The sequence below is a fragment of the Acipenser ruthenus genome, chromosome 1 (genome assembly GCF_902713425.1).
Source record: "Acipenser ruthenus chromosome 1, fAciRut3.2 maternal haplotype, whole genome shotgun sequence".
In the NCBI taxonomy this organism is placed as follows: Eukaryota; Metazoa; Chordata; class Actinopteri; order Acipenseriformes; family Acipenseridae; genus Acipenser; species Acipenser ruthenus.
In genome coordinates this window covers 107040105-107064767 of record NC_081189.1, presented here as the reverse complement: position 1 = coordinate 107064767, position 24663 = coordinate 107040105, and the positions used below count along the sequence as shown (strand labels likewise).

The 24663-nt window shown below is 40.3% G+C and overlaps 2 protein-coding genes across 4 annotated transcripts in view; one reads left to right on the top strand and one right to left on the bottom strand.

Moving 5' to 3' along the window:
• The first annotated feature begins 845 nt into the window (after nt 1-845).
• mgst2 (microsomal glutathione S-transferase 2) lies at nt 846-7433 on the top strand. Its single transcript, XM_034035036.3, has 5 exons — nt 846-983; nt 2974-3073; nt 5502-5572; nt 5914-5995; nt 7143-7433. The coding sequence occupies exons 1-5, from the start codon at nt 926-928 to the stop codon at nt 7270-7272; spliced, it is 441 nt and encodes a 146-aa protein (XP_033890927.3). The 5' UTR covers nt 846-925; the 3' UTR covers nt 7273-7433.
• Nucleotides 7434-10426: 2993 nt separating this feature from the next.
• The window catches only part of LOC117420587 (mastermind-like protein 3), a 146653-nt gene continuing 132416 nt past the window's right edge, over nt 10427-24663 (bottom strand). For 2 of the 3 annotated variants that reach the window (XM_034034061.3, XM_059033593.1), the window contains exons 3-5: nt 15521-15793; nt 14606-14690; nt 10427-13289 (exon numbers count right to left, since the gene is read on the bottom strand). In XM_034034061.3, the coding sequence (XP_033889952.3) occupies nt 12301-13289; nt 14606-14690; nt 15521-15793 (1347 nt within the window). In that variant the 3' untranslated portion in view covers nt 10427-12300. The remainder of the gene's footprint in view (nt 13290-14605; nt 14691-15520; nt 15794-24663) is intronic. The other variant, XM_059033587.1, reaches the window with a different exon arrangement.

The following is a 24663-nucleotide window of genomic DNA, read 5'->3' as shown; positions in this document are numbered from 1 at the left end:
CCCCTCGGGATCACACAGTGAACCGGACACAACAATGCAACGCCATATTTCTCTCAGACTACAACTCCACCGCAGTTTGACTCTGGCTGCCGGAAGCTGACAGCAGCACACCAAGCCTCGTTTTGAATGATCCTTCTAATGTAACAATGCATAGGTATAAGAGAGATATAGATGTATTATGTTGCTTTTTGTAAGAGGCATCCAGAATATTTTTTTTTACTGTGACAAGTATTTTGGACCGATGTTTTGATATTTTTGTATAGGAATGCAAGGGAGAGGTTTATATTAGAGTTAAATGATCTATAATTGGATACTTTAGTAAATCATTGAACAATGAGGTAAATTATATTTGTAATTACTTTATATTATCTGGAAAGTATCATATACATAAATGCAATTTTTTGAAAACTACAGCTGAAATCGACATATTTAAAAGAGAGTTAACACATTTGTTAGAAACAATTAGAAATACAATGAATACAAAAGGAGTTAGGACATTAAGACGGTATTATTGTACTGTTGTATTATAGCAATAAAAAAACAATGAATAAATAAATAAATACATAAATAAAAGCCTCCTTTTGAGTCTGCCGTAAATAAAGTCAATAGTGTTCCTACTGGCAGTTTTATAACATGATGTGTTTCTATTTTTTATCTATTTAATCAAGTTATTGGGATTTTTTTTAAAAAAACTCCTTTCCCAACAAATCGGATGTTTTTTCTTTTGTTTTACCCCCCTTCACTCTCCACTTAATACATTTACCAAATTTACCTGAGTCACTATGCAACCCTGATAAATGTGTCTGAACCTGTCAAACGAAGGCGTGTCTTCTGGGGTATTTTGTAACCTTAAGTTTTAGATAGATAACTACTGTACAAGCAGCACATCTGAGTGTTGAACCGAATATCGTGTACATAGGGAGCCATGGCCGCGCTACCAGCCCTGCTTGCTGCCGTTTCACTTCTCTCTGCCCTCCAACTTGGTAAGAAATCACACAGCATGAAAACGCATTACAGCAGATTTAAATACAGTCAGAACTGTACAACGCGCGTGTCAGAGGTTTAAAGTTGTATTAGAAAATGTATCAGATATTTCCTTTATCCTGATTGGTATCTTAACTAAGTATTGTTTTTATTAAGTTTACTCTTTTCTGCTTGATGAAAAAAAAATCTCCGTTCGACACACCCTCTGAATGTATTCTTTTAAGTCACGTAGACTAATGTTGCATTTCTGTGTCCGGCTATTAAAAACAAAACAAAAAAAAAAAAAAAACGTCAAATAACAAAATTAAATCGAGACTACGCAGCAAAAACGTACTCACTGGGCTCATGCTAGCATAGCGCGGGCACCATGGGTATTGGCAGCCCATGAAAACCAGCAGTGGCCCAACACGAGTGTACCAGTTTACAATCACCATAGCTGGGCTGATGCGTGGACTAGTGAGGCTCCACTCCGTGTACTCAAATTTGATTCAAAACGAAAAAAAATATCATGACAAAGGTGAAGGCAAAACACCTAGCTCATTTGGTAGTTTTTTCAGTGAAAATAAAAATAAAGAAAACATCACAAAAGTTTTCTTCACATTCTTTTTAAAAAAATGTTTAGATTATCTTTAGCTACTGTACACGCTAAATACATATATAACACTACATTACATATGTATTTTTTAAAATGATTTTTATAAGCTGCTGAAGAGGAAAAAAAACAAAAAACGAGCACTGATTCCTCAGATTGCCTGTATCCGCCTTTTCCTGCCCACTCCGCCAATCATAATAGACAACCGTCATGATTGACTCGTAGTGTAGTGATTTGACTGGGAGAGTTCGTTAATTTGTTTTTAGGAAATTCATAATTAGTTTTATTTTTGTTTTTATTTAGTTAGTTCAAAACGTACGTCACCGTTTAGAAAACTGTACTATTTCCCCAAAATTATTATTATTTATTTAAAAATCCCGCCCCAAAAAACGAATGACGGGAACTGGGGTATGATGTTTAAATATTAAAAAAAAAACGTTTTAGGTAAGAAACACTAAGAAGGAGGTTTAATTAAGCTCAAATGATTTGTGTGTGTGTGTTGTGAAATATCTATGTGTTTACGGAGTGTTCTGTAAGTTATTGGTCCCCAGGTCATCGCTGCTGTAGAAAAGAAGTTAATAAAAGTCCTGTGATTTACATATGCGTGTGTATTTATGTATTTATTTTATAAATATTTTTTTTGTCCTCGAAAGTTTACATTATTTTCTATGCACTGGGATATGGATTTGCACATCTGGACCATTGTGGCCCCGAGTCGTTGGCTCAGTGCTGGCTGCTGCCTGAAATGCAAATCCACGCGCGGCCCACACCGGCTGACAGTTGTTGGCCAGTTTTTCAGCCCACGTTGGGCCATTGCTGGGCCAACGTGGACATTTTTCCTGGGTTTGTTGTGTCAGCAGCAATACAGTAGTAACTAGTCGCCGGTTTGGATTACAAGTTTTAGAAATCAAACAACTGGATGCAGATTACCTTCAGCAAGTTTTACATCACATCATTCATAAAAACAGCATATACTTTTTTTTTTTACTTTTGCGAATACATTTAATGACCTAAAATAACTTAAATTCTGAAACTTCCACAAGTACATGGAAGACCTGCACTCAGATCCTAATTAAAAAATAAAAAGTTAATTTTATTCTTTTACATGTTTTTTTATTTTTAAGAGGTAGATAAAAACAGATCACAAACCTTTATGTACGAACTTTAGAGCAGCTATATTGTTTAAAAATAAGATTTAAGGTAAGATTTTCTTTTTCTTTTTTTTTAGTATTAAAGTAGCCTATTATTTAAGCTATTGCAAATATCCACAACGCGACATCGTCCATCGCCAGTGATGCCCACATACATTTTCGGGCCCTGGACAATTTTTTAAGTCAGACCACATGAGCCTAAACGCTTCAAAGTAGCTTCAGTGTGTAAATGCTTTTCTCCTGCAGGTTTCTTTGCCAGAAGGGTTGGCATGTCTAGGATGAAGCACAGTGTTATGCCCCCAGCAACCAACGGGCCCCCAGAGTTTGAAAGAACCTTTCGAGCACAGTAAGCTCTTTTTTTTTGTTAGACACAAGCTTGAGTGTGTGTGTTTGTCAACATTACTTATTAGAGGTCCCCTGATAAGAAGTGTTCAGTGTTTCAATAGAACAATTAGAAATTATAGAAATACCTTTCTTTGTGGTTTTTTGCATTCTTTTTTTAACTGCCCAAATACTTTTGTCTGCGACTGCCTATCTAAAAAAATAAAATTGAGCCATAAAAACCCAGTCCTGGATATCCTTTGAATGTTGGTTTGTATTGTCCATTGTGACTTCATTTATACATTTTAAGGTGTAACTGTAAGTCAAATAGATAGATGTTTTGATGTGTTACCTACTGCCTTATATCTTTTCCTCAGTTTGATCATTTCAACTGCATTTTGAAGGTATTTTTGTTCATTTACAGTATGTTGCATTTAAGTCCAGTTTTACTAGCGCTTTTGAAATCTTAAAAAAAAGAAGCTCATATTTAAGGTGTCACATATATTCTTCCAAATTATCGCCTCTGCGTATTTTATGCAATATTTTAATACCACGGTGCATAATCACAAAAGGCTCTGTACAAAAACAAAACCTGTTTATTGTGCAAATGTATTTATTTAGTTTAAATATAAACCCATACAGCACCTAATAAATATGCAAAACAATGAAACAATGAAATGCAAAAAACATTGTTTAACAGACTGAGATCAAATATTGCTGTGGAGAATAAACACAAAACTGTCTGAAAATAGAAAAAAAACGAAACCATTAACCCCAAATGGCCTCAATAAAGTGCTATCCACCAGAGGATTAGCAGCTCATCTGCATAATAATTCAAGAGCAGAGAAGAGAGGGAGAGGATAACACAACGAATCAGGAGATACAGGACAATGGAGTCCAGACGAGGGGGACCGGGAATAGAGAGCAACCAGCAAGCACATCAGCTGGATATGACAGATCATTTATTACACTGATTAAAACATGGAAACGATAACTAACAATCTCCAGACTGGCTTTGTTAGCGTCCAAACGTGTTGATTAAGAATCATTTATTAAACATTATTTAACCAGGAAAGACCTGTGCGATGATAGCAACTTCTTTTCAGGGTTCCTCCCTTGAGATACAAACGCTATGAAAAACCCTTCCATACAGTTACAGCAAAACGCTTCATTCTTCAAACATACACACACTATATATTGACCATGTGCATGAATAATTGCTATACAGTGTCACATTAAACATTTTCATCTATCTTAGTCAAAAGCAAAGCCATGGTTGTGTATGGTGATAATGCAGGAATGAATTAAGATTTAATTAATTTTATACAGGAATAGAACCATCAAATTATATTTTAAAATACACAGTATATCAGTGCTGCAGATCCAGACAGCCTCTACTAGAGATACACAGCAGTATATATGTTCATTCCAGATGGTTGTGCTTGGATGCCTGGTTAGACCATACTGGTCTCCATTTTTGCTCTTCTCTCTAATATGGTCGCTGACTATCACCTTGATCGATAGCTCTCTTCTCATTTGGCATCAAACAGGGCAGGATCAGCTGTGGCTCAGTCTTTTATACAGCATGTAGAAAGCAGGAGGATAAATTGGAATCATTTATTTGTTATGCGAATGATATTGTTGACATGTGTTCTATAATATATTTTTTGTATCTCCTTTTTACTTGTCAGTTTCAGTCACACAATGATGTTACTGACGTAAAAAAATGTCAGTTCTATAGGTTATTGTTTGGACATTAAATGTTAACAGGATTGTATTTTTGTGTTTTGATTTAAAATACGGTCTTTTGTTCTTGTTATTGGTTTGAATGTGGTCTGGCAGAGGTGGTGTCAGTCGTCCTCTGGCAGACAGCTCGGGCGAAAGCTTAGGCGGCAGTCAGTGATTACTGATTGTCAGCCAGGCAAACTAAAACCTGGTGGAGAGTGTGACCATCTCCGAAATTGATTAATTTAGTGTTAATTCAGAGGTGGTCACAAATATGTTCAGTGTGGGTGTTCGAGAGGAGGAATGTGTGTGAGAGAGAGTGAGAAAAACATAACAAACGGAACCGAAAGTAAAGAGAACAATTGCTACGAGTGCTGGAAGCTCCAGCACGGTTATTGTTTAGTTGGTGTCAGTTTTGTGTTCGTGATGTTTTTGTTTAAAAGTTTTATTTTGCTTTGTGTGCGTTGTTTTTTTGTTTAAATATTTATTTTATTTGTGTTTAATAAAAATGGCGCAACAGAGCGTTTTTCACCCGTACCTGTCTTGTGTGTTCCTCTGTCAGCTTTCTGGTTTGGGGACGTCAACACTCGGCTACCCAGTCACACACGTCCTGTCAAAAACTCACAAAACAAAATTATCTATCAGAATGTGGTATATTAACGTAAACTTTTCTTATGAACAGTATACTGTATCTGTCCTTTTACGAATAATTTCTTTTTATCCTTCAGTCAGAACTGTCTGGAGTTTTATCCCCTTTTCCAGGTTGTGTTATGGACAGCTGGAGTGTTCTTCAATGAAGGTAAGGAAATGCTGTATATTCACTGTTCTTTCCAGGTTTTATTTTTTACATTGACTCTGCTGCACTTTATGTAAATACTGTACTTCGTTTCCTCTGCCCATTCACTCATACAAGTGGTAAGATCCTTCTTGAGCCAATTGCTTTCTATGCTACACATTTCAAACTATGTGGGGTCCTACCTAATATATATTCAGTGGACATCAGCACACCTGAAGACAACACTAGCCAAAATGTTTCACCTTGAATTCTGATTGAGTGTGTTGAAGTAATGGATAATATACCTGTGTATTTCTCAAAAGGAATACAGTACTAATTGGATGTTTTTTATTTGTTTTTTTTAGCGATTGCTGTGGTTTTTGGTCTTGCATACCTCTTTGGTCGACACATGTATTTTTTTGGCTATCAAAGAGCAACAAAAGAAAGGTTAGACAACACCCCTAACCTGTTTGCCTTCCTTAAAGAGTAAATAAGTTCAAATGACATTTAAACAATTAATTTTCACCCTTGTATGACATGTGTAAGCATCCCGAGGGGTTCTGAATGTTGCTGCACAAACATTTAAGTTTTATGTTTTCATTTTTAAGGTGTTTTCAGTTATTTCTGTTCGTGCTATTGACATAAAGCAAGTACATTAGGAACAAACATAGCTGCAACTGCCAATCCAAAATGAGGTCTTTCAATATAATGAAAAATTAAATCACCATGATGATGTGTTAAGGAAGCTGACATAACTTCCTACAAGGCATGTACCAGTCATCGGAGCACAATTGGCACCAATTATTTAAAAAAAATACCATACATTTGTAATCAGTGTTTCCCTGTTATTATTATTAGTAGTAGTCGTAGTAGAAGTATCCGCCCCCTTTTCAGTGACGCAGCAACGTTGTAGCCAATCTGCAGTGTATTAAACATGCTTTATGGAGATGCATTAAATTCAAAAGCTTTTTGTTAAGCTTATGATGTTATCATTTAACATGGGGGGGTCACCCCCCCAGTTTTCATCTCCAATCCACGCCCTATTCAGATTGCTGTCTCGTGCCTGTGGGTCTCCCCATCAATCAAGCATACGTACACTGGTCACCGCCCCTCAATTAGAAGCAGCAGCAAAGTGTGGAGCCTTGTAACTTTTTTGTTCTTGCAAACTTTAATCATGTTAACGCTGTGTGAACATATGTTTAGTTGTCCAATTATTTTCATACAGTTCATCATTATATGTGTTCATTGGATCTTCTTATCAGGCAGGGCTGTACGGTGCATTCAATTTGTGTGCGACCATGAATTTTGTTTTAGGAGCACGTGATCAATGCTTCCACAACCTCAAAAACTGATCAGAACTGAATAATATTTGTAGAATTAATCTATCAAAAATATCAACAGGGTCATATAAACCTTAAAAAAAGCTTAGAGCACTGCACTAAGGAATGTTGAATTTGACCCTAACAGATGTGCAATCAAAATGTCCTAGGAGACCATACTACAAAAGAACGGTTACAATTAAGTACTTCCTAAAATGTCATCATGAAAAAAAGTGCAAAGACTTTTTTTCTCTGCTTCCCATTCTCTCTTCTAGGCTCCCAGGGTTTTACCTGTGTGTAGTCCTCTTACTCACACTGACAGGATTGGGTGCGGCAGGAATTCTGAACGGGATCCTCGATGAATATTTCGACATCGACTTGCCAAAAAAGATCTTCAGATGGTAGTGGCACTGCAGTTGGAATTTCTCCTGTGCAGGCTTAGATTATCATTGTTAAACAGTTTTTTTTTTTTTTGAGGAAATGTTTTATTTTATAGAAAAAATAACTACAAAGCTTCTGATGTTGTCTTATTTGTTAGAAGCATGATAAAATACAACTCAAATTTACCTTGTGTTTTTGTGGTGCCGGATTTTTTTTTCACACAAAAAACAAAACTACCCCCCCCCCAAAAAAAAATTGATTGCATTTCAAATACAAGACGATGCTGCTAACCTTTGTTTTAAGAGGCATGGAAGGTGCTGCAGCACAAGTTGCCTATTAGTGTTTGTGGGGTGCAATGCAATGACACAAGCTTTCATAAAGCACCTTTCATCCACACCGGGTCACACAGTGCTTCACAAACACTGACAAGCTACAGTAAAGTGCAAGCCACACCTTGGATCAAGATGCTGCAGTAATTTTGCAAATGCATACAACTTCACCCCCTTTTCATTGTATCCCACATCCCGATATTGGTGGTGGAATGGAAATCAATTGTGACAACCAGTTTTATACCAGCACTTATCACCAGCTAGAGCAGCATATCATAAAGCACGTCAGCTGGGGAGAGGCCCACTTATTATCCTGTCACAACACCATAAATGTACTTCCTGTGTTACAGATAAGAAACAAGTCCTTGGTTTATTAAAAAATGTAAATAAGTCTCACCTTTCAGCCATGCTATTTTGGAACCGTTTTCAGCAATTTGGGTTTACATGTAGTTTTCTTTTAGGAGGAATTCCCCTTCAAATACATTATCTTTTTTTCTAAACCAGACTGAATATGTTTTTATATACATAAAATTATACATCTATAACACTGTTCCCAACAGAAGTGCAGCTTCCGCAATTCTGAACCTTATGGTGGTCTAGGAACGAAGCTAAAATCCAGCACTTTACCTATCCATTGAAAATCTTCAGTGTAGTACATTTTAAAAACACTGGTAGTAAATCTGCAAGATTTGGCTGCCCTATTCAGCCACATTTTCCCAGGAAGAACAAGAACTCCTCAGTCCAAGTTCCACAGGGCCAGTGCAAGGCTCCTGCCAGCAGAATGTTGTAATATCCAGTATACGGGTGGTAGCCTATATTATACTATACGAGTTCAACACATTCCTTAGTAGATGCTTAATCCACCAATGGCATTTTTTACTTTCTAGAAATTCACTCTGTAAATCTTGCAGCAAGCTGATATTAAGCCCTGTAGTTGTCTCTTTTAAGAAATTAGCGGAACCAGCGGGTCCCTTTCCTATTTTATGTTTTCGATTGAAACTTGTCCTATGACTTAGGTTTAAGAGATTTAACTTCAACTCCTCACACGGTCGCTTTAGCCTGGTGCCGAGGTCGGTAGCCTGCAGTGTAAAGGATCTAAAATATCTGTCTATGCTTTGTAAAGGGCTGTGTTTTATTTGTACATTGCAGTAAGTATTTTTTGTATACCTTGCTTATAAAACAATTAAATTATAATGCATCATGTACCTGCAAATGGAAATATAAAACGTTGAATAAATGGAGTCACATTCACAAAAAAATAAGATAAAATAAAACCACACACATTGCTGTGTTACATAACCTGATGATAGAATAATTATTGTTAGGTCTTTTATAACCCTGATGAGGAACATATTTCCCCTCCCACTCTAGCGCTTACTGTACAAGTTAAAGATTCAGTTTGTGAATTTGTGAAAGGAAAAGCCGCCCATGATGTTACTATGTTGGTAGGAGTCCTGTTTTGTAACAGACAGTTTAATATTCCATTCAACAAACCAGGTTCAGATCGCAAATTCAAACATGCGCATGTCTCAATGGTGAAATTGCATAACATTAAATCATTCATTTGAGGAATATCCCATTTAAACAGTATGTGTGTGTGTGCTACATGACAGTTGTTCCTGCTTCCCATTCCTGGGCTGTTTGTATGTGCTTTAGAAATTATGAATGAACAAAGTAGAGTAATGGAGACAGTTTTATAACATATGAGCAGACAACACAATTAAAAAGGAAACACTCAAAAACAAAATACATTAAAAAAAATCTGAGTTAGAATTCTTTTAATCTTATGATCACGAGAACATTCTCGTTTATTTTTTGAAAAAATTGTGTTTGATGTAATCCCCCTGCATTAACATTTCAGAATTCTGTACAAGATAAAAAGAAATAAGACCTGCTTAAGGTACAGAGTAAAATCTCAAACTAGAAAAACAACTCCAAAATAAAAATGAAAATAGGGTTACAGTACAAATTAGTAGTAAGACATTGTCTGAAGTGCAATGGCATCGCTCTGATGAGTTTAAAAGTGGAAAATGAAATAAAAACACTTCTCTATTTTAAAACAGCAATTCCTTCACAGATAGCAGAACCAGTATATGATGTATTTCAACCTGTAAAAACAGATTTACAAATAACCATTATCATTTTTTTATTAATTTATTTTTTATTTATTTATTTATTTAATTTTATTTTTTTTAAACAGAACATGTATGTCAGCACCAAAAAGTACAAAAGAAAACAACATTTTTTTGATAAAATAACCCTATGGGGGGGGGAACCGTTCCACATTACTTGGTCCCGAACACGCTGTATTTGGAGGAAGCTTTGAAGGACAACACAACCTTTACATTAGGACTGAGCTGAATTGCCTGTCACACCATCAGATCTCCTCGTTCTTGACAGGCTTGCATTTTGTCTGCAGTTTTAAAAACACACAGCTCCTGCTTCCACCTACCCAAACAAACACAGAAACGGAACGGAAGCATCCCCAGACAAATCATAACACAACATAGTCTGACAACTGGAACTGGAACTGGCTGGCTGGCATGCATACTGGAAGCAGACAGGGTGTAGATATTACCCTTCTATAAATCAAGAGCACGCTGAAAAACATCAGATCAGATTTCTGATATTTCTGTAGTTTAAGAGACGGTACAGGGATAAATGCTTCCTTCAGATGAGATGTAAAACCGAGGTCCTATTGTAAGTGAGTTGTGATGCATAATTCACCCCCTAGGTTCCCTGTAAAAAATAAAAATAAAAGACCAATGTAGAAGTAGTGTTGGGGCCTTTTCGCAAGTTATTTCTTTCTTTATTATTTTACCTTTATTTTATCGTAAAGTCACTTGAGATTAAACCATTTTTTTTTTTTTTTTTTTTTAACCAGTAAATTTACCGGACAAGAACAATTAAAAGTTTATTTTGACAGATACAATACTCACAAAACTGGTTAAGGCTACTGAACAGTCTGTATCAATCTGTATTTAATCCATCCACATAGACAAACTAAATCTTTAAATATCTCACGAGTTATAGACTTGTGAATAGGGCCATTTTACTTTTTTTTTTTTTTTTTTTTTTAACTCGAGTTTAAAACCCCCCAGATATATTTAAAAAAAAAAAAAAAAACACACAGTCAAGATAGCGTTCCCAAACCTTGTTATATTCATGACTTCAGAAGAAAGAAACCCTACTTTCCTTAAATTAAATTCGGACTGGTTTGACACCTGTCCATAGTCATATAAGGGTATAAATTGTAGGTTTATGCTCTTACATAAACACACACATATATATATATATATATATATATATATATATATATATATATATATATATATATATATATATATGGTAGTTGTTTTTTTGCTACCTTATTGTTTCACATATATATCTGAAGACACAAATGTAGACCATGTGCGCTTTTAAAATTAATCACAGCCCCACTCTTTCACAAGAATTACACAGTTCTTTTTAATTAATATTGCACAGTAATGATCCTATATAATATATTTTACTTTCACACGGAACTGAATGTGGGTGGACATCAGATACTTTTTTGGGTACGAGACTGTTGCAGTGGACTCTCGCTATAATGCTCACTGTTGTAAACACAGGCACCAAGGACTGATTCTCAACTCTTGACTCCCTTCACCCAACTCCCCGTACAAAAGAATGTGCTACTGCTACCAAAAAAAGAAGAAGCTGAAATCCAATACAATTGAGAATTTGTTTCTGGTATGTTGAACACTGGAAGCTTTATGGAAATGTGCATCCATATTTCTATTGCCAAATATTTTGTATAATTTGTAATAGAAATGTAATTGAAGTCCTTCCTTCAACGGATTTGCTAAAGTACATACAACATTATGGCATACAACTTACAATACTGTTAGAATAGGATAATGCCCAAACAGCCATTCAGATCTGTTAGAAGCTGCCGGTTTGCTCACAGTATAAAGCAGCAACTTGACCCAGTAGTTACCTCGCTCAATGCTTACCTTGCATCAAGCCACACCTACTGCATCAGCTTGGTTGTTACACAGAGATATGATTGTTTTTCTTTTTTTCACAGTACAGAAGTTTTCAACTTCCAAAAACTGCAGAGAAATGCAAGCCATTCAAACCAAACTTTTCATTTCAGAAAAAAAACCCAGAAATAAAAGGAGTCAAATCAGCTCATTAAATAATGGATATTTGTAACATTTTGGTACTACCCCCAAAAAACACTGGATGAAATTTCTAAAACAGCATATACAATGCAAAGGAACACAGACTGCATAAACTTTAAAAACAAAGTTAAAACACTTAAGTTTCTCAGTGTTCTGGCCTATTGCTTGCCAATTCCCCCAACCCCCCTTTGACCTTGGAACTCAGCCCTAAACTCTGGAATTCCCGCCACTCCCAAATGAACATCATGAAAAATCACAGTTGGGGGAGAGAAAATAAAACAATCGTTCTACTTCTTTCAGTACTACTCTGAGCTATGGGTTGCTAAAAAAAAAATAAAAAAATAAAAAAATAATCACGCACTCCTACAGAACTGCACAGTTTTAGCTTTACTACTACTCTGAACCAGCTTTCACAGAGGTGACATTTTCTGGACAGAACACACAAGTGTGTGTGTGGTTTTTTTTTCCAGCTCAATGTTTTTTAAAAAAACTATCCTTTTTTTGTACAGTTTATGTTCACTTATAGTCCATGTAAACTTCTAATTTCTCTCCTTTCACTATTGGTTTCCCAAAATTTCATCGATCCACTCGTCCGTCGAGCCTCCTTTCATTAATGAGTCCACCAGGTCTGCCCCATCTGCTAAGCTGGGGAACGAGCCCCCGCCTGCTGACTGGCCATAACTGAAAGACAAGTCCTGACTCACAGTCCGCTGGTAGCCCAGAGGCTGACTGCTTTGTAAGTAAGAACCACCACCCATTTGCTGGCCGGGGCCCTGACTGAAAACATTCATGTTCGGAACCCCCTGGCTCACTCCAGCCATGACCATTGGCCTTGGCTGGTTGGTCCTTGGTTGTCCAGACATATGCGGCATCATCTGCCCCCCCATAGCAGGGTTCATGGTTCTAATGTTTCCCGTAGGGTCCACAACAGACTGGCTCATTCCTTGAGGAAAGTGTTGCTTGGTCATGCGGGGCTGGCCAGACTGCATGGCATATGCCGAGTTGTTGTTGAAGGTCACCATTTCCCCACTAGTCCGCCCTGGCATACCCTGCTGCTGCCAGCCCTGTGCCCCCTGGACAGCACCACCCATCATTTGAAGTCTTTGAGCTTGGGCCTTTGGGATGGCTTGGCCGACCTGTGGTCCCTTCATTTGCTGCTGCTGCTGCTGCTGCTGTTGGGACATGGCAGAGTTTATCAACATGCCTTGGCCGTAGCCCCCAACCATCCCAACCCCTTGTCCAGCACTGGGTTGTCTCTGGCCCTGGGAAGGGTTGTGGGCCATGTTCATGCTGCTTTGGTTTGGGTGCTGCAACATTTGGTTCATTGCAGGGTTGATGCCGTACATGCCCTGTTGTCCACTTGGTGTGTTGCTGTACGCCATGCTCATCTCGGCCTGTCCAGCGACCGTCGACATTGTCCCAGAGTTGTGGACTGAGGCCATCTGGAGCATGCCCTGGTTCTGCTGCTGCTGCTGCTGCTGCTGCAGCATCCGGGCGGTCCGAATATTCTGCAAAACCTGGTTCCTTGCAATTTCCTGTGGCGTGCCTGGAAAACAAACATTTGACAGCTCATGAATTGTAAAACAAATGATGTTGCTCTTGAGATTGCAGGGGTACCACACACATGAATGGTGTTGATATACAGATGCACATCAATGTGCTGCAACATGTCTTAAGGAATACAATGTAATGTGTTGTTAACACAGTAATTCAAAACAAGCTATGATTTAAGGATGTGATAAACTATCCAGAACTAAATATACTGACACTTCAAACTTCTCCTCTTCATTTAAATAAATAATAAAAACAAATTAAATGGCTGTGTGGTGAGCATTGCCATTAACTGTCTCGTTCAAGAATCTGAAGCCTCTTAAATCAAGACATCTGAAATTTGTGGCTGGGGAAAGGTTTCCATGGAAACAAGGAGAGAGTGTAAAAGTAAGAGACTTCAGATAGTCCAATCAATTCCTAAAAGAACTATAGAAATGCTATTGATTGTTATAAATTAACAATTACAAAAGCCATAAAGGCAGCACTGATATAACAAAAGCAATTCTCCAAGGGTTAACTAACCTGGTTTCCATGGGAACCTGACAAGAAAATCTATACATGAAGCACCATAGTAGGAATAGTATTGGCAGGTCCCCAGGTTGAATTCCTTACAGTCTGGACAGTCAAACTTACAATGATTTGCAAGGAGGCGAGACGTGAGGGGGTGTTGCACATACAGCTAATAGTTTAAATGGCACTAAGTTGAGGGATGGGAATTTGTTACCAGGAATAACGTACTAGTCTTTTACTATTCTTAATCTAGAGTGAACGTGAGTTTATTTTACCTCACTTTCTATTCTGTAACATAAAACATGCTAGCAGGTGATGCAACTTATACCTGGATTCAATCAAAAAATATATAGCTATGGCCAATTTTGGTTCATAAAGTCGAATGAAACCTGTGGAATAATGTTACGTTAACACATTGAATTATATACTGCTTTATAGTTTTCCATATACTGAAAACGGACAGAAAAATGTGACATTTCAAAATCTACTACTATGGCTTACTGTAGACTTGTGCAATATCATTTTGTAGTTTCTTTGATTGCATGATATTAAACAAAATACCTCAATTATGTTCATAATTATGTCTTGATCCTAAAATTCTAGTTGATGCAAAATGTTTGCCCATAGCTGTAGTGCCTCTAAGCCAAAACGGGATTTTGAAACATTAAAATGTTTGACAAACTATGGTGGTGCTCTCATTTACATACAAGTCAGGCATACATAACAGCACTGCTATAGCCACTGTGCTTCCTAGAACACCTCTGAGGATCTGTATTAATTACGATTCAGTTCAGATCTTACCTTGGAACTGGTTAACCTGCTGGACGGGATAGGGGTTTCTCTGCTGCTGGGGTAGCTGTCTTGGTAAATGTTGCTGTTGTAACTGCTGGGAAAAACAATAAAACTAAACAACAATGGACTGGGCATCCAACTATCTTAGTGAACGACCCTTGCAATTCCACCAGCTGGACATGTACGCAACGTGGGTCTCTGAAGACATTTATTTAGTTAGTGTGTTGTTTGTTCACTTTATATGTTCTGATTTTTATTTTTTTTTTCCAGTAAAGGTAAGTTACAGTAATAGAACACTGTAATAAATCCATTTCCACTAATTTCTTTTTTGCTTGTTTCCTTGGAGTGTATTTTAAACATGAAAAACCTCTTGGCATCCATTTCGACAGGAAAGTAATCTTCAATTAATCCTTTGTTTCATTTAAAAGTGGTTCAATTTCTTCAGTATATCTTCATCTTACAGTTGCAATATTGGCATCAAATGTGCATGTTGCAGCAAACATTATTTTCATTTTAAAACATGATCTGTGTTACTACACTAGGTGAAAGAAAGCTCTGTTTGCTAGCCTTATTTTTATGAAGTTTACTGTTACTGTTTCACTTCCTGGGTCATTTCACCTCAGTGTTTTGGGGGTCAAAGCAATTTACTGGCTGCAGAGCACGTGAATCAATAGGTGAAGCAGCTGGGTGGATAGTGACAGGAATGAAGGTGAAATGATAGAAAGAAAGTACAAGATCACCTTAAAGCAAGGCTTTCAAACAGTGATTTCATTAGTGCAGGAATAGATATCACATTTTTAAAATGACAGTAATTCCTATAACATGGGTTTCTTTCAAAACTGCACATTAGAGGACATGTACTGTATAGTAAATAGAACTACACAACAGATTTCACCCATCCTTGCATTGAGAAACGCACTGTACCTGTTCCGCTAGCATCTGATGTTGCTGCTGTTGCCTTTGTTCCCTAAGAAGCTGCTGCTGCTGCTGCTGCTTTTGCTGTTCCATCAAGTGTAACTGGACTCTCTGCTTCTCCTGCTCCATTATCATCTGCTTCATCATGGCTGCCTGCTGCTGGTTGCCTAGGTAACCAGGTGCCCCCGGGTTGGTGCTGGGCACTGAGGCCACACTCCCAGGGCCTGGTAGACTAGGCTGCACGCAACCAGCCTGCCGCGAGATGCCAACTACATTCTGTTCCTACAATGACAAGAGAGAAAGAGAGAATGAGACTCAGATATATTAACTTCAATATCGTTTAGCCGAGGTAAAACAAAACCAGGCTGAAACATTAACCTTCTGTACAGACAAGTTATTACATTTTAGAGATCACGTTTCTTTTGTTAAAACCTGCTTTCAAGACGTTCTGTCACCAAGCAGGAAGATGACAATGAGACTTAGCTGTGGCCCAGGTGTGTATTTTCTTTTACCTGGGATGTAAACATTCTTACTCCCAGGTTAACAACTGGTTTTGATAGAAAGCTCAGAAAAGCACACAACTGACAACAGGATTTGAAACTTTGTTCTCAGGTCTTCCAATATTCAACACCATTCCTCTCAAGGATGAAGTCTTTGTTTAAGTTTAATAAATTGGGTCCATGGTCATCTATACTTAATTACCTTTAACACAGCCTAATTTAAATACATTTGCATGTTCGATTTTTAAATGAACAACTGGATAATAACTCAATAAGTCCCACAACCCCAAAGTATACTTTTACAGTGTATTAGATACTTGGTTAATTTGTTGCAACACATATACGTTGATTGCCATGCCCTATATCCCACTAGTCACTGGAGGACTCTTAGGGGGAGTTTCCATGTGTGTTCTAATTTTTCTCTAGACACTGAGCTCGAGCCAAATGAAAAATGACCCTATACATTTTGGATTTCCATTGGCTCAGTTTATTTTACTCGAGAAGACCCTCTTCACAGGACTTCATACAAATGCAGAGTGCAAAATAACCAAACGGCAATTGCCGTGCTGCCCAACCCGTTTTGCCGCAATGCCTCTCCAACTAAAAAAAAAAAACTTGTGGCAAAAGTTGCCTCTGTGCCCGCCGTCATTGCCGCCAGTGCCCGTCGCCAGCACATCTGCTCTACAACCCATTCACAAACTTGCTCAAGTCACAATTCAATTCTGTCTCGTCTAATCTCATCAAGTGAGAAAATGACTTTTTTTAATTTTTTTTTTTTTTTAATAAATTTAGTCGTTGCCAATTATTTTTTTTATTTTCTCCCAATTTGGTATGGCCAATTATTTTTTATTATGCTCAGCTCACCGCTACCACCCCTGCGCTGACTCGGGAGGGCGAAGACGAACACACGCTGTCCTCCAAAGCGTGTGCCGTCAGCCGACCGCTTTTTTTTCACACTGCGGACTCACTATGCAGCCACCAAAGAGCTACAGCGTCGGAGGACAACGCAGCTCTCGGGCAGCTTGCAGGCAAGCCCGCAGGCGCCCGGCCAGACTACAGGGGTCGCTGGTGCGCGGTGAGCCGAGGACACCCTGGCCGACCTAACCCTCCCTCCCCCCGGGCGACGCTCGGCCAATTGAGCGCCGCCCCCTGGGAGCTCCCGTCCACGTTCGGCTGTGGAATAGCCTGGACTCGAACTCGCGACGTCCAGACTATAGGGCGCATCCGGCACTCTATGCAAGTGCTTTTACTGGATGCGCCACTCAGGAGCCCCATGACTCATTATTTTGATGTATTATTATTGCCATTCTTTTTACCATACACCTCCCAGCACTAAGCCACGAGAACGACGTATCATTGGTTATTAAAGGGCTAACAGAGGGAGAGGCACTATTAGCTGAATCTGACCGTGCTTAAGTTCCAGGGATTTCAGTCACAGAGTTGTTGTCTGACAGTGTCACTGCAGTTGTGTGGTTTTTCCTAACCGTGAGCAATGCCAAACCAGCAGCGAATTAAAAGAAAGAAGGAAGAAGAGCTGGCTAAAGCGGCAGCTAAGTGTTCCAGAATTGATGTCATGTTCAGGTAGGAAATGGGTGCACAACAATCCGTCCCCCAATACTAACATCAAATAATAATAATAACCGCTATTTCACCGACAAATCTCACCCCTCCCAGTCCCCTCTCAAATGTTTAAGTAGTGAGAATTTGGTCCTGTAGCTGTTTATTTATACTGTACATTAAAAAAAATACTGTTTTAAATTTGAATGAATAGAGCAAATTACCACAGTGTATATACATCAAAATGTTCCATAGGACCACATTATACTAAATGAAGTAAAGCGATCTGTGCATGGATTTGTGAATATCCTTCAAATATATATACCGTATATATTTTATATAAAGTCACCTATCGTATATCACATTATACAAATATATTCTATGATCATATATGGTCTAAGGAGATCTGATTCTATGCTTAAAATTGCAATACTTTGCAATACGCATTATAACTCCTTTTGGGTCTTCAGCGTATATAAATTGCTAATTTATATGGACACTTCAATGACCGTTGCTGGGTTATTCCTCCAAAACATCCACGCTAAATATGAACACAATAAGTAATTAATTTTGTTCAAATTCTTACACAAGGAGCTAGTAGCTATGTTTAACCAGTAACGTGTGCTTTCATGAAAGGGGTTAGAATGTGTATGCTCAAAAGCAGCATTCCACTTTTTTTCTTGAATCGAGTGTCGAAATTGAATTCCGCAGAATGAATATTACAGCCACCAATAAATTCAAATGCAGCTTGTTTTATTGTTATTTTTTTTATTAATAATTATTTGTTAATAATAATAATAATAATAATAATAATAATAATAATAATAATAATAATAATAAATTGCTTAGCAGACACCCTTAGCCATCCTTTATCATTTTATTTTTTTGACAAAAAAATAAATCACTTCCATATAGACTTTTTAAACTATTTTCAGATCATGCAGCAATCCCCGCAAAGGCATGTTGCATTTCTTTTTAGTTGTTTTATAAATGAGTACGAAATCGCCTTGGTGCCCTTGGGTTGGATTTTTGTTTTGCCTCTTTGCCATCTAGAGCTGTCTTAGTGCCCCTGGATTTTCATGCCCACCGAGGCAATATTGCCTTGCCCTTCATGAACATAAATGCATGCCCTGCAAATGAAGGGGAAAGGAGGAGGTTGATATGCAAATTAGCCATGCGTAGCGTTCTTGTGCTGTTTTCGCAGACAGCTTAGGAAAATGTGGTTTCCATGCACAGAGAACAGGTACACCACAGAATCTCGCCTAAGAATCCATAGTTGTCAGGTGAGATCTTGTTTGAGTTAAACTCTACAGCACAGTGTTAAGCTCATGTAATAAAGCTGTGATTTGTAAATACAAGTGTATTGTGGTTTGTTCTTTTTTTATGCTATGTACTGTACAGTGTTTTGCTATACTTTTGTATAAAAATAATTAACCCAGAAGTAAATAAATGGTTCAACCCTACTATTGCCATGGCTCACCATGGCTAAAAACCAGCGAACACATAGGATTATAGAGATCTGTGCCAGACACCTTCTACGTATCCTCCCAAAGCTGTCTGGATTGGGAGCAATGGACGTTTCCACGTGAAAATAGGCGTGGATTTCCCATGTTTTACATCATGCTCAAGGGTAAATGAGATTTACTCTATCCCTCTCTATGGCTGTTATTTTCCGATTCAGTCGAGCTGTTTTCCCAAAAGTACACACACATCACCACTTCACGTGTAAATAACCAGACATTGAAACTCCCCCTTAGTAATCAAGTCAGGCAATGCTTTTTTCCACACAAACAAAATAAGAAGAAAAGAGGAGCTGATTTATCTTATTCTTTCCAAAGCAGATCCCTGTAATTTAGGGCCTGCTGTGAGAGGTGTAGAATTGTTGCTATGGAAATAAACTTTCAACCTAGCTACTGGAATGTGAGATTTGAGAGCAGACAGATTGCGAAGATAAACTTTTTTTTTTTACCTCTCTGAGATGCAGTTCATTTATAGCAACTCTACTCTATTTTGCCCTAAATGGCTTCACTCAGTAGAATTGCTGCAAAGCACATTTCTGGACGGTCTTATTGTACGTAGCAAAAATCAGTACAGCCTTAAGAGATTGTGAATACCCACCATTAACCATCTGTACTTGCAGGTCAGCATCAACAATCTGCTGCTCTGTATTCTATATTGTGCATGTTTCATTCTGGGTGGTCTGTTTTTTTTTTTTTGTTTGGTACCAAGTTAGTATACTGTATACAGACTTTTCATAAGGAAATGATAATGATAAGGACGTACACCACACCGCTCCCGCCCCCCCATGTACACCACACCACACCACTCCCGCCCCGCCATGTACACCACACCGCTCCCGCCCCGCCATGTACACCACACCGCTCCCGCCCCCCCATGTACACCACACCGCTCCCGCCCCGCCATGTACACCACACCGCTCCCGCCCCCCCATGTACACCACACCCGCCCCCGCCCCGCCACGTACACCACACCGCTCCCGCCCCCCCCATGTACACCACACCGCTCCCGCCCCGCCACGTACACCACACCGCTCCCGCCCCGCCATGTACACCACACCGCTCCCGCCCCCCCATGTACACCACACCGCTCCCACCCCCCCATGTACACCACACCACACCACTCCCGCCCCGCCATGTACACCACACCGCTCCCGCCCCGCCATGTACACCACACCGCTCCCGCCCCCCCATGTACACCACACCCGCCCCCCCATGTACACCACACCACACCGCTCCCGCCCCCCCCATGTACACCACACCACTCCTGCCCCCCCCATGTACACCACACCGCTCCCGCCCCCCCTTGTACACCACACCGCTCCCGCCCCCCCTTGTACACCACACCGCTCCCGCCCCCCCATGTACACCACACCGCTCCCGCCCCCCCATGTACACCACACCGCTCCCGCCCCCCCATGTACACCACACCACACCGCTCCTGCCCCCCCCATGTACACCACACCGCTCCCGCCCCCCCATGTACACCACACCGCTCCCGCCCCCCCATGTACACCACACCACTCCTGCCCCCCCATGTACACCACACCACACCACTCCTGCCCCCCCCATGTACACCACACCGCTCCCGCCCCCCCCATGTACACCACACCGCTCCCGCCCCCCCATGTACACCACACCGCTCCCGCCCCCCCATGTACACCACACCGCTCTCGCCCCCCCATGTACACCACACCACTCCCGCCCACATGTACACCACACCACACCGCTCCCGCCCCCCCATGTACACCACACCACTCCCGCCCACATGTACACCACACCACACCGCTCCCGCCCCCCCATGTACACCACACCGCTCCCGCCCCGCCATGTACACCACACCGCTCTCGCCCCCCCATGTACACCACACCGCTCCCACCCCCCCATGTACACCACACCACTCCCGCCCACATGTACACCACACCGCTCCCGCCCCGCCATGTACACCACACCACACCGCTCCCGCCCCGCCATGTACACCACACCACTCCCGCCCCCCCATGTACACCACACCACACCCGCCCCCCCATGTACACCACACCACACCGCTCCCGCCCACATGTACACCACACCACACCACTCCTGCCCCCCCCATGTACACCACACCACACCGCTCCCGCCCCGCCATGTACACCACACCGCTCCCGCCCCCCCATGTACACCACACCGCTCCCGCCCACATGTACACCACACCGCTCCCGCCCCGCCATGTACACCACACCGCTCCCGCCCCCCCCTTGTACACCACACCACTACCGACCACATGTACTGTTGACCAAATCATAGTGGTTTTCAGGGATATTAAAAGTAGCCAGCCACCGTAGTTTAGATATTCCAGACACTTATTGGGACCCAGGAGTAAATACATGGCTGTGGGTGGGTTTTTGCACATTTTTCCCCAACCAAATAGATACATTGATGTCACAGAAAAAGAAAGAGCCTGAAAGTATACGGACAACCTGTGAATTACCAACTTCTTTGATGAAAGCTATGTCTAAGAGAACCTCTCTTGTAACAAGTTGAAACATCTGCTCTCTCTTCCTCAACAAGGATGTAAGAACACCTTTCTGCCAGAAGGTGGCGACATTGTTCTGTGCAGCCCCTATTCCTGGCCTTTTCCCAGCAGATGGCTTAATCATGATCAATGTTATAATTTTTCCCCCTCTCTTCCTCCTGGATAATGTGTCTAAGGCTGCGCCTCGTCAGTGAAGTGTGACAGCGTAGAGCAGGTAGCCTGGCAACTGAGAGCGTAATACTGAACAGATGGTGCTCATACAGCATGATGGACATCACACACTGCAGCCTGAGACAACCGAAGAACTCCCGGGGGACAGGAGGCCCACTTTACTCAAAATGAGATCTTGCGGCTGCCATACATCTTCCGCTTATGGATCATTGTCCCCCCTCAAACTCCTGCCCTTCTCCCAACCGGCTTCAGAGAAATCACAACAACCTGCATAAACGAGTCTCCTAAATGGATGTTTAACCAACACCAAGCTTTGTATTACACATAATGACACAATACCTACAGTCGACGACAGCCGCTGTTCAGAATGGAGACTCACTCCACCTACCAGTCACCTTTTTTGATCTGTTTATAAAACATTGTGGGCATTACCTGCTGCCACGTAAACAGAGGCACTGACATACAGTATCAGCTTCAATCTATTCTCAATCTGCCTTTTTTTGCATGATAATAATGAATATTTCCTCCAACACTACATTTCTAATGCGTTTCCAGTCAGCAGGAAACTGGAAGTTGATGACCTAGAAGCACATATTTACGTTGACTCTCCAGCAAGTTTGTACCGTATGTAATCTTTTTTTCACATACTAGGTTGCCAGAGGGAACATTAAAATTACACTTGCATAATGTGACACCATAAAAAAATGTGAACAATAAAAAAAAAGTCAATGTTTGTAATATGCAATTTCATGAGAGGGTGCTGTTTTAGAACCCTGAGGAAAGTATTGAGACATAAATAAAGAGACTGCCTCATTGCCTCATGAGAAATTAGGCATTGCATAACCAATCGGCAGTCCAAATCTGTAGGAAAATATATATAAAAATACTGCGGAAATTTGAAGTAGATATCTGAGTGTTCTGTGAAGCATATGTGTTTAGTATTTGTTTTAATAATGGCTTATAAAAATGTAAGTCAAGCAAACAATCATATCAAACAATGTATGGGTTAAGTATATCAAGTAGTCATCCACGTATCGGAACACCTCCTAAGAGAACACTTCGCCTAAGAGAACACCCTTGCGGTGAAACAGAATTTTCCCCATCATAAACGTTCCGCCTAAAGGAACAGGAACTTTGCTTAAAAAGTTCCTTTTTGGCACCGATAGCGATTCATTGCTAATAGATTAAAAACTGATACAGTACAGTTTTGTAACCCGATAACTCATCATCATCAAACTCAAATGGTTTATTAAATCTTTCCAAAACAGATTTGTCATCGCGAGAGTGATCAAAACTTCTGCTGCATTTTTTAATGTGTGTAGGGCGGTGCTGTGTTAATAACTATTGTGTTAAAATGAATTCTCATATTCAGAATTACTATTAGAGCCGCTGCTGCATTTTTATCGGTGCTTTGTTAATTTAGTTTGCCAGTTAGGATATTAAATGTTAGTTTGCCAGTTAGTTTATTATTATACACTTACCTAAGGGGCTCCCAAGTGGCGCATCTGGTAAAGGCACTCTGCGTGGCGTGCAGGAATGCGCCCTATAGCATGGAGGTCGCCGGTTCGAGTCCAGGCTATTCCACTGCCGGCTGTGGACGGGAGTTCCCAGGAGGCGGCACACAATTGGCCGAGCGCCATCCATGGTGGGGAGGGCTTAGGTTGACCACTGTATCCTCGGCTAACTGTGCACCAGCGATCCCTGTAGACTGGCCGGGCGCCTGCCTGCAAAGCAGCCCAGAGCTGCGTGGTCCTTTCACACTGTAGTGCTTGGCCTTGGTATATTGAGTCCGTGGTTAACTCTGTCTTAGAGAACACTGCTTGCTTCCCGAGGGGTGTTCTCTTAGCCAGAGACTACTGTATAGCAAGCATTATTGTCAGTAAAATCTTTGAAACCATCAAACAAAAACATCACATCAGACTTCTTATTGGGCCACATTTTCAAAGCCTTAATGCCCGTCTTTAATTCACGCAAGGGAACGAAACATCTGTTCATTCTGAAAGCAGGAAGATTACCTTTTGAAAGGTAAATCGGCACAATTTATTTTCACAGAATATTATAAAGCACTGTATCAACAGTATCTAAATGGACAGAGTGTTTTCCCCACCTATGTTTCATTGTAGCACATCAACACATTAGGTGTGTTAAAGGCTCTTCCCCTTGAGCTACTACTTCACATGGCTATTTTTGAGCACTGTACTTCACATGCAGAAACTTGTGCAAGGCAATGGCTAAAACACACGATGCAAACACGGAGTATCACAGCTAAAAGGCAAAGAAAATAAAACAAGGAGCTACGTCTGGTATTAACACCTTTGTAACACCGCTTTGTAAAATTCTGTATATGATTTTTCTTCATTCTCCATGGCTTTCTTTTTCCTTCGACATCCTTTTACTATACTGTGGTACTGCGTTCAGTTTGTTACGGAAAGCCCCTAACTTACTGTATGCTGTATTTAAAGACTTCAACCTGGGATATTTTTGAGAAGTGGGTGAATTAAATGAACGAAGAGTATGCAGAGTTTAGGGGATGCTGTAATGCAAACGGATGATTGTTTTTATTGATTAGAGGCATCCAAATTCCTGGCACAAACTGCTCTTAATCCAGGTGCCTTAGTCCTAGCATGGAACCTAATAAAAGCCGAATAAATTAACCCCAACTTCGTCCCTGCCCTAAAGCCTACAATCTGAAAGAAACGATGCCGCCCCCCCAGGATATTGGTTGAGGATTTGCACTGGTGTTTTAATACATCCTTTTCAATGCTTATGTAATACGTAGCTCACAATTAATGCATATTTCAGCCAAACATTTTAAAGGATAAAATGGAATATTAGTGTAAATGGAAGTATATACATACTGCAATCAATGTATTGCATAAGATTTGAGTTTGC